General features: G+C 41.7%; 1 protein-coding gene across 1 annotated transcript in view; it reads right to left on the bottom strand.

Annotated features, from left to right (window-relative positions):
- Positions 1 to 984: 984 nt before the first annotated feature.
- The window catches only part of LOC138784167 (polypeptide N-acetylgalactosaminyltransferase 12-like), a 28349-nt gene continuing 18527 nt past the window's right edge, over positions 985 to 10806 (bottom strand). The window contains exons 8-10 of the mRNA XM_069959679.1: positions 3924 to 4037; positions 2064 to 2219; positions 985 to 1645 (exon numbers count right to left, since the gene is read on the bottom strand). Coding sequence (XP_069815780.1) covers positions 1508 to 1645; positions 2064 to 2219; positions 3924 to 4037 — 408 coding nt within the window. The 3' untranslated portion in view covers positions 985 to 1507. The remainder of the gene's footprint in view (positions 1646 to 2063; positions 2220 to 3923; positions 4038 to 10806) is intronic.

The raw sequence follows: 10806 nt of genomic DNA, 5'->3' as shown, positions 1-10806 counted from the left end.
CGCCCACATATGGGGTACCGTTGTACTCAAGAGAACCTGCGTTACAAATTTTGGGGTGCTTTTTCTCTCATGTCCCTTTTGAAAATGAGAAACTTTAATCTAAACGTATATATTATTGGAAAATTTTAATTTTCCATTTTTTTACTGCCTAATTGTGAATACTCTCCTCCAGCCCCTGTAGGGTTAAAATGCCCATTATACCCCTAGATTAATTCTTTAAGGTGTGTAGTTTCCAAAATGGGGTCACTTATGGGGGTTTTCAGGATACCAGACTTCTAAATCCATTTAAAAAAAGAACTGGTCCCTAAAAAAATCAGTTTTGGAAACTTTCACGAAAATGTGATAATTTGCTGATAAATTTCTAAGCCCCATAACACCCTAAAAAAGTAAAATATGTTTACCAAATTATGCCAGAATAAAGAAGACATATTGGTAATGTGACTTAGTAACTAATTTATGTGCTACGACATTCTTTTTTAAAAGCAGAGAATTTCAAAGTTCATAAAATGCAAATTTTTTAAATTTTTCATGATATTTTGATGTTTTTCACAAAAAACACACAAAGTAGTGACCAAATTTTGCCACTAACAAAGTGCCATAGGTGACGAAAAAACTATCTCAGAATCGCTAGCATACGTTAAAGCATCATTGAGCTATAAGAGCATAAAGTGAGACAGGTCAGATTTTGAAAAATTAGCCTGGTCATTAAGGCCCAAACTAGCTGCAGCACTAAGGGGTTAAAGAGTCACTGTTAAAATTTTTTTTTGCAGAAATGAATAGTACAGGCAATTTTAAGAAACTTTGTAGTTGGGTTTATTAGCCGAAAAATGAATTTTTGTCATGAAAAAGCAGTTTGAAGCTCTCCCCCCTGTCTTCATGGTTTCCCTATGGAGAGAGGGAAACAAGGCACCAAAACAGGACAACAAAGAGTTAATTTACAGCAACATCACAGGCTCTCTCCTCTGACAGTCACCACTGACCTCTCTGACCTCTGAATAGCACTCTGAATAGCTCCCCCACTGAGTAATCCTGTTTGTTCTCTGCTGCTGCACCCAGGGTTAAAGTTTCTCTCTTTTCAAGCACTATGTATTTCCCTGGAAATGCAAATCTAGTTCCATTTGTTGCTCTTCAGTGTCCCTGTACAGAAGTTAAAGCACAGCCATGTATGATAAATAACATGCAGACTTCTGTTTGCATGTGTGTAAGTTGCAGTTTGCAGTTTAGAGATGTGCCAATCCTCCAGAGAATTATTGATTATGTAATTGAATTGGTAGTGATGACCAGTGTTCCTGATCCTTAGGGTACATTCTCATGTTACTTATTTTTTTTGCACCCATACTGTGTCCATATTTGTCCATTTTTCTTTTTGTGGGTCCGAAAAAGGGAATGTTCTCATAAAAAATGCCAAAATCTTACGGGGACAGTTGTTGAAGCAGAGTTACATACTGCTTAGACTTGTGAAAAGGTAGCTGATAAATGTAGATGCACCGGTCTACAACAGATTGGATCAGCTTCTCTCCTGGAAGAACCATTTCTGTAGGTCAGAGTTTGAACATGGTCTTAATACAGGTGCGTGGTTTCTTGTGTTAGCAATCCTCTCAGCTTGAACACACTTTTGCGTTTGCTGGTGCAGCAGAGTACCGTCCTGTAAAACACAAAATGTGCCCTAAGTTAACATTTGCTTTTGAATTATTGTTAATCATTTAGTTACAAAATTTTAACATGAATGGAGCTGTACTTTTCCTCTTCAATTTCTCGCCTATTCCTCAGTGTGAACATACCCTCAATAAGGAAAATCATTGCGTTTCTTTTGGATTTCCCCCACAGCTCTTTTGGAGGAGACATCCTTTGGAGCTATCTACAGCACAGGGCGTCTTCCTTTTAGTTTGGTGGGATGAGAGAGTTTTCTACCTTTTTACATACTATGAATATGTTGTAAACAGGTTGGATCTTGTTTTGAGACGGACTCTTGCATTTACACATCTGGTATCAATAACCTTTTCTGTTTGTCATTAAATGATTAGATTTTCTTTTCTATAAGGTTCTGTTAGGTAAAGCCATACCTCTTTGAAAATAAACTTTTGATTATCAAGCACATTTTGCCCATTTTCTCGACAGAATGCTATTGTGAGGAAGTCAGAGGCTTTATCCCTTGTGACACAACCTTCGGGCTGACGGGTGTTGTATCGGATCTCATTATGTGACGTGTATTCAAAGAACTGAAAGGTATAAAATAGATAATGCCTTAAGATTGAAATGTTTACATTTTTCTTCTAAATAAATGTAATATACACTACCGTTCAAAAGTTTGGGGTCACCAAAACAATTTTGTGTTTTCCATGAAAAGTCACACTTCTTCACCACCATACGTTGTGAAATGAAAAGAAAATAGTCAAGACATTGACAAGGTTAGAAATGATGATTTATATTTAAAATAACATTATTTTTACATCAAACTTTGCTTTCGTCAAAGAATCCACCTTTTGCAGCAATTACAGCAATGCACGCCTTTGGCATTCTAGCTATTATTCTGTTGAGGTAAGCTGGAGAAGTTGCACCCCACGCTTCTAGAAGCAGCTGCCACAAGTTGGATTGGTTGGAGTATAGAGTGTATTTGTTTAAAGTTAGGACTAGTTTAAAGTTATCTTCATTGAAAAGTACAGTGCTTTTCCTTCAAAAATAAGGACATTCCAATGTGACCCCAAACTTTTGAACGGTAGTGTATTTTTCTATGCATTTACCAAATTCCTACATAGACATTACAGGAATGTGTAGGGATGTAGCAACAGTCTAAGGCATACCCTTGGATTTTTGCCATGGACATTCAGTTTACATGCTGTGGTTTTGGCATCAGATTCGACCAGGCTACCCATTGTGGTTTTCGTGAGAAGTCAAAAACCTGCATTGTTTGAACAGTGATATGGATTTCCCAATAAAATAAAAAAGAGGGATCAGATTATTCTGCATGGATTTTGACACAGAATTTGAACTGTGGAACATACCCCAAAACACCTCCACAGCAATATGCTTTCTATGTTGCTATGCAGATAAATAAGTAGCTTCATCAAGGTGAAGTTTACCTTTAGACACATGAAGAGGAGTAGTCTTAGTTGAACCTTTATCTATAAATGGGTTGGCCACTTTATAGTAAAATTGTTTAGTGTACAGTATTAGTCAGATGTACTCACTGTATATACTGATAGCAGCTCCCTGTGTATCTCATAGAGCTAATATCAGATTCCTCTCCTCCAGGCTGTGCTGCCCTGCCCTGCTCTGTGGTGAGTCTATAAGATGGCCGACATGGAGGAGCATGCTCTGCCCCCATGTCCTCCACATAGGCATATACAGGCTCAGTGGTGGGCACTGGGGGACGGGGCATGATCACATGATCGCCGCAGGGCAGCCTGGAGGAGGGAATTCTGATTTTAGATCTATGAGGTACACAGGAAGCTGCTGTCGGTAAGTGCTGTGAGTTCCCTTATATTGTGCACTGAACAGTTTTACTATAAAGTCGACAACCCCTTTAAGGGGTTTTCCATTAGTTTAATAAAAAAAGGTAAAATATATAAAAGAAAAAGCTTAGTCACCATTCCAGTGTCTCAGAGGAAGTACTGGGATAAAATTGCTTACATTGCACATGTGATCCTCGGTGGCCATGTGCCAAACATAATGAGAGAGGGCTGAGGTTGCTGCAGTGTCACATGCACAATGTACAAAATGTCATGACTTTGAGTAAACTTTTTTCCCCCTTATTTTTGTGCAAAGCTTCCAGTCTGTATGATTTTTTTAAACCAATGGAAACTTAATTCAATAATAGCTATGTGATATCATATGACTTATAAATATGCAACAACCAAAAAGCTAGCAAATTGGTGACAGTAAACAAGGGGACATTTAGCACCTGTCTTATATTCTTTTCATACCTGACTTTGTCCCAATCCATGGCAGGGGTATAATATAATCAAATTTCCTGTCAGATGTAATTCACTTGGACGATTATAATCAAAGCAGTAGTTGACCATTCCCTCATTCTGTAACTGCAAAAGACAACATTTTGTGTTTTTATCATGATTACGCTTTACTTCATTGTTTAAAATCTCTAGGTAACATAGCAGTAATGTGCTGTGGATATAAGATCAGTTCAATATCTGATTGTTTTTAGAATTCAGGAGTAAGTCAAATTAATACATACTATACATACAGTAAATTAGCGCCATTGTATACAGTGAAATTGGAGATGTTGTCACTAATATGAGTCTTAGAAGTGCATTGGGAGGGGTTTCTTTGTGAATTGTATGGGATTATGGTAGTATGATTGATGTTTATTAATACAACTACAACCCACATTTGTACTAGCTCTTGTCCATACTGGCATACTGAGCTCTTGAAGGCTCAGTTTGTAACCTGATTATAACAACTCTGGAACACAGTCTTAAACGGACCATAATGAAAGTTAGATTTTAATTACTACACTGTGCCCCACTCTTCCTGCATTCTTGTACTATTTTGTTGGTATTGTTGTCAGACCCATCATCATCTGGGAGGAGGATGCGTTAGGGCCCAAAAATGAGGGAGCAAGTTGCTGTGTAGCAAAAAGTTCTAGTAATGTGCCACAGAGTGGAGTCATATTGGGGTCTGTTTGTTTGATTTGTCTCCTGATGATCTTTGAAGGAAAGTCTAAGGAGGGAGGGGGACCAGACATAAGAGTTGAGGTTGAGAAGGTCCGATTCACATTAGTGGGGGCTCATCTCACAAATACACCTACTTTGTAGGAGAGCAGGAGGGTGTCACATTAAAGCTTAGAACCAGGTATAGGTAGAAGAAAACAGACCTGTTTTGCAGTAATTGTTTATGTAAATATCCAACAAAGTGGTACTATTATATATTCACTTTAGCCAGAATACTTGGATACATGTAGTAACCACAATTCGCCAGTAGATGGTAGTGCTAGAGTATTGAAGGTAAACAGTCTACAGTCAGAAAATAGGTTGCAGTTGTTTTTTAGTAAGAAGACATCTTTAGGGCCTCAATAGATAGGGATTTTGCGTGTGGGTATTAGGTAGATATATTATAGAAGGCAAAACTCGCTGTGCTGGTGGCTGTCTGCTGTGTACATTTTTTTTGTGGGGGTGGGATGGGGGGAGACTCTTCTTCCTTGTTGCTTAAATCAGGGACCACCGCAGGCGTGCCTGGGTCTCCTGCAATGTGGTTGGAGCATGTAAGCACTAAAGCCCCTATTACACGGGGCGATTAAGAGTAAGCAGTCACGTCAGCGCTTGCTTGCTCCTCTTCCCCCACTCGCTGCCGGTGCTATTGCAAGCGTCAGCAACGAGCGCATACCCGAGGGGACTGCCCGGGCGATTGCTGGATCAGCCAGGCTGCCCATAAAAGATAGCAGCCGTCTGCTGCTACTGCTCCTCTTAGGTGGAGCGCCGGCAGTATATTGCTGCTATCCTCATCATTGAGCTTTCAACATGTTGAAAGACAACGATCAGCCAACATTGTGCTGATCCATAATGGCCGAATATGGCCGATAATCGCTTTGTGTAATAGGGCCTTAAGAAAGAATGCCCCCAGGCTGCCTTCTGTTGGGCACTGGAGATTGCATCCTTCAACCAGGACTAAGGAGGGGGTAGCTGGAGAGAGTCTGCATCTGCCGGCAATCCCTGGTGTGGACCGAGGAGCCAAACCACAGCAGGCACTCAGCCAAGGTGTGCAGCGCACTGGGTTGGCTGCTACTCCAGGCTGTGGCTTCAGGATTGGAGGTAGGCCTAAAAGAAAAAACACCAACAAGAGGTATAATGTATCCCTCAAATTGTTCAAGGCAGCCTAGAGGGTAAATATATGGCAGTGCAGTAGGTGGATGGATTCCTAGGATCAAAGATGAGATCGCATTGGTCCCCGGAAACACTGTTTCAGCAGGAGATGGTAGAGGTGCTTTAAATACATATATATATATTTTTTTTTCCTACTTTAGGACAATAAAACACATGCAAAAGGGTTTTTTATGCCACAACATTCTAAGAACTAGAACTTTTTTATTCTTCTGTTGATGGTGTTATATGTGGGGATGTTTTTAACAGAACCATTATGGGGTACATATAAATTAACTCTTGTAATTCTTTTCGCAGTGGGAATGGAAATAAACAGGTCCGTCATAGGTTTATCTTTTTGTGTTTTTTTTTTTCTTTTTTCACATCAGTCAGAGTTTGGTTAAACCACATTAACTTTGTGTGGATTGTGACAATTGTGTTGGTACAATATATGTACCACAGGACAAAACCTAATCAAATAATGTGGATTTTGGTGCAAACTCCCCATAGGGCTTTTGCAGATTATACTATGCATTTAAAATTTTTTTCACATTTTATGTTCATGTTTAAAAAAAAATTTAATTAAATTACCCCATTAATCTGTACTCATTATCCCATAATGAAAAAATTGTCAAAAAGGAAAAACTAAAGACTTATAGCTTATAAACTAAAGACTTATAGCGTATAGCACTTGAAAATGTTCCCATTTTTCGTGATCATCTTTTAAGATGCTTCTACACCTATATTGGAGTCCACCGGTGGTAAATTCAGGTGATTGCCTATATAAGGTCTCACTGCTGACAAAGCATAACAGAAAAAAAAACAAGCCATGAGGTGGAAAGAACGAACGACCATGACTCTTCTTAGAGCCACCCTCCCCATCAAAGTAGTAGGGCAGAAGGGCCTTGGTAAGAGAGTTGACCCAATGGTCACTCTGGCTGGCAAGATCTTGTGATCTTGTGTGCAGATTAGAGATGAGCGAATTTACAGTACAAACTAAGCGAAGTGCTTTGTTCGCTCGGCAGTTGGCTTATGAGCCAGCTACCTTTGAACTACGTGCCGCTTTGCTCAAGGTGCCTGGAAAAGCTGGATCTAATCCTGGGAAAGTTCTCCCAGTTTTACAGGACTGTATCCAGCTTTTCCAGGCACATGGAGTGGAGCGGCATGGAGTTCAAAGGCAGCTGACTGCTGAGCTAACAAAGCAATTTGCTTTGTTTTTACTGTAAATTCGCTCATCTCTAGTGCAGAAGTGAGAAACTTCCAGAAGACAACAATCACAATCCCTCCTAGTCGGAGGTTGGGGGTCCAGTATAACCACTACCACCTGTCCCACAGGTTGTGGGCCCCATAGAATAGAGCCCCCTTAGGGACCTGACTAAAACTTTACTTTTATTCAATTACTCAAAAAAAGCATGCTGAGAAATGTAACAAAAATATGAAGAACACATACTTCACTGCTCATGCACAAGTGCACAAATTTTTATTATATATCTCCGTTATTGTCACTGATTTATGTATATAATATATCTGGAGCACTAGGGCTAGAAATTTAAAAGAAAAAAACATAGCCCCTTCAACATGATTCACTGCAAAATGCAGCGTCTTCAGGAAGCATAGCTATCAATCTGCCTATGGTGCTGATCTCCCTTGTATAGGTAAACTCTATGGGGCCACTCCCCAAAAAACAATTAGCAGTGTTGATCACTGAAAGTTTTGTTAGAACTCCCCAATATGGTGTGCTATGTATGATGAATTAGTTGATGACATCATCTATGATGTAAAGTCTACAGATTGCATATGACTTACCATCAAGCTGGAGGTGTGTCTCCTCTAGTTGTAAATAAAAGACCTGCTGACCCAATCTCAGAGGGATGATTGGTCCCCATCCATTAGGGGCAGTGCAAAATGTCCGATGTGATCGCTTTAATAGTTCCAATACTGTCAGTCTCCATAATGGTGGGCCAACCATATACTCATATCCGCGACCCATTGTCCACACTATCAGCCCTGTATTGGCTCATCCGAGCCATGTGTGTGGCCTCCCCGGGCTCATCTATGAGCTCACTTAGTGTATGGCTGAAGGGGCATTCTTCGTTTACCTATCTCTAAGGAAGACAAAATGAATATATGAATGTATCACTGAGGGGTGCAATGCTAACAAGATCCCCACGAGGCTGCTAACCTTATCCCTTCTGTATATGGTGTCAAAACATGACACGAAAAAAAAATATATATATATATGTATGTGTATATGTATATATATATATATATATATATATATATATATATATATATATATTGTAAGAGAGGCATGGTTTGGGAGCACAGATATCTGCCACTGAAGTGGTTAAACTGTGTCTGGTAAGCCCTGGGTGTGTCTCTGGTAACCAAGGGGTTAACCCAGACACAGGTAAAGCAGGATTGATAGCCTGGTTGTCTGTGTTGGCCATAGCTAACATAGACAGATTGTAAAAATACGTACTGGGACCTGCTTTTTCTGGAGTGAGTGAGGTTGGCAGTGGGACGCTCACTCCACCCAGGCTTCGGTCCTGGGCTTCCATAGCCCACAGCTGGGGGTCATCAGGGCCTTAAAAAGAAGCTCACTGCAGTGCTGAGTGTGGCCATACCTGGAGAGCTGTCTGATGGAATACGGAAGGTATTGCATGGGCCACACCATTCTTTGTTATTAGTACCCGTGGGCTGGATAGCTGGTCCTATGTATAGTCAGGGATTGGTTATGTACTAGTAAGTGCTCAGCCGAGCAGGGTTTATTTGTGTTTAACCCCTTAGCTTCCCATGACGTACCTGGTACGTCATGGTGCCGCGGGGGGTGTTCAGAGCGGGGTCCCGCAATCTGCAGCCGGGCAGTGCCTCTATTAGCCGGCGCGAGTCCCGTTGCCGCGCCGGCTAATTAAGCACTTCAATGCAGTTGTGAAACCTGACAGCTGCATTGAAGTGCTTTGTACACAGCATCCCTGGTGTCTAGTGGGACGGATCTCCCCCCCACGATGCGATCGCGGGGGGGAGATCCGTTCTTCTGCTCGTGCCGGGCCTCAGCGTCGGAATGACGCTGATCCCGGCTCGGCAATAGATTGTTATGGCCTGCAGCAGGCCATAGCAATCTATCACAGATTACAATGATCTTTGCTTTGTATATACACAGCATTGATCTCTACGAGAGATCAGTGCTGTCTATATACAAGTCCCCCAGGGGGGCTTCTAGTTTATGTAAAAAAAGTAAAAAAGTGTTTTTATTAATAAAAAATCCCCTCCCCTAATAAAAGTCCAAATCACCCCCCTTTTCCCATTTTATAAATATAAATTAATAAATAAACAAATAAATAAACATATTTGGTATCGCCGCGCGCGTAATCGCCCGAACTATTAATTAATCACTTTCCTGATCTCGCACGGTAAACTGCGTCAGCGCAAAAAAATTCCAAAGTGCAAAATTGCGCATTTTTGGTCGCATCAAATCCAGAAAAAATTTAATAAAAAGTGATCAAAAAGTCTTATTTGCGCAATCAAGGTACCGATAGAAAGAACACATCATGGCGCAAAAAATGACACCTGACACAGCCCCATAGACCAAAGGATAAAAGCGCTATAAGCCTGGGAATGAAGCGATTTTAAGGAACATATATTTGTTAACAATGGTTTGAATTTTTTACAGGCCATCACATAATATAAAAGTTATACATGTTACATATCATTGTAATCGTAACGACTTGAGGAACATGCATAATAAGTCAGTTTTACCTCAGGGCGAACGGCGTAAATGCGAAACTCCCCGAAATCAAAACAAATTCTTTTTTTTTTCAATTTGACAGCGCAAATGATTTTTTTCCGGTTTCGTAGCATATTTTATGGGAAAAAAATGCCTGTCATTACAAAGTACAATTGGTTTCGCAAAAAATAAGCGCTCATATAAGTCTCTAGGTGAAAAAATGCAAGTGCTATGGACTTGTAAACATAAAATGGAAAAAGCAAAAGCGCAAAAACGAAAATTGGCTTTGACCTTAAGGGGTTAAGCCTTTGTTAAGGTTTGCTTTGTGTTTTGACACTAAGTGTGAAATAAAAACACTTAAATTGGACATTACCCTGTCTGTGTCCCTGCTTACTGCACTGCTACCTAGGATCGACCAGAGCTATTCCCCACATATGGTGGCTCGGAGCGGGCATGGTGCAGTGAAGCATACACTTGTTGCATGTCCTAGCTTTCAACAGCGCTGAAGCAAAAAGCCACAATCTTGGAGGAGCTGATTAAGCAGCTGGTTCAGTTCAACTTACAGCAGCAAGAAACTAACAGACTGCTAGCACAGCAGATGACAGCACTAGCGGCTGCACAACAAAAGCTGGGTGCAGCGATGCCGGAACATGACGCCAGGAGGGAAGTCCGGAAAGCCATGACAAAGATGACGTCCGAGGATGACATAGAGGCATTCCTGATGGGCTTCGAAAGATTGGCCACCCGCGAAAGGCTGCCGCAGCAATCCTGGGCTGAGGTGTTGGCACCCTTCCTCATCGCAGAGCCACAGCAGCAAGCGAGCAGGAAGCCCGGGATTATGCCACGGTGAAAGCAGAGATCTTAGCCCGCTTAGGAGTTGATCTACACCTTCGGGCTCAAAGAGTCCATAGCTGGAGGTACCAAGAGGCGTTACCACCCAGGGCCCAGATGCACCACCTCATCCACCTGGTCCGCAAGTGGCTTCAGCCGGAGACCTCAACCCCAGCCCAGATGGTGGAGAAAGTTGTCTTGGACCGCTTTCTGAGGGCCTTGCCGGGGGAGATACAGCAGTGGGTGGGGCATGGGGACCCAACTGATGCTAATGCTCTGGTGGGGATGGTGGAGAGGTACTGGGCTACCCAAGCTCTGACGAAGAAGGCCTCTCAGTCCCCGGCCAACCCCAAGCCCCAAAGGCCCATGGTATCTGCTAGTTCCTGGGCAAGATCAAATCCCTATGTCCGGGAGATACCCCAGGGGAGGAGGAGG

The sequence above is a fragment of the Dendropsophus ebraccatus genome, chromosome 2 (genome assembly GCF_027789765.1).
Source record: "Dendropsophus ebraccatus isolate aDenEbr1 chromosome 2, aDenEbr1.pat, whole genome shotgun sequence".
In the NCBI taxonomy this organism is placed as follows: domain Eukaryota; kingdom Metazoa; phylum Chordata; class Amphibia; order Anura; family Hylidae; genus Dendropsophus; species Dendropsophus ebraccatus.
This window is presented reverse-complemented; position numbering and strand designations above follow the sequence as displayed.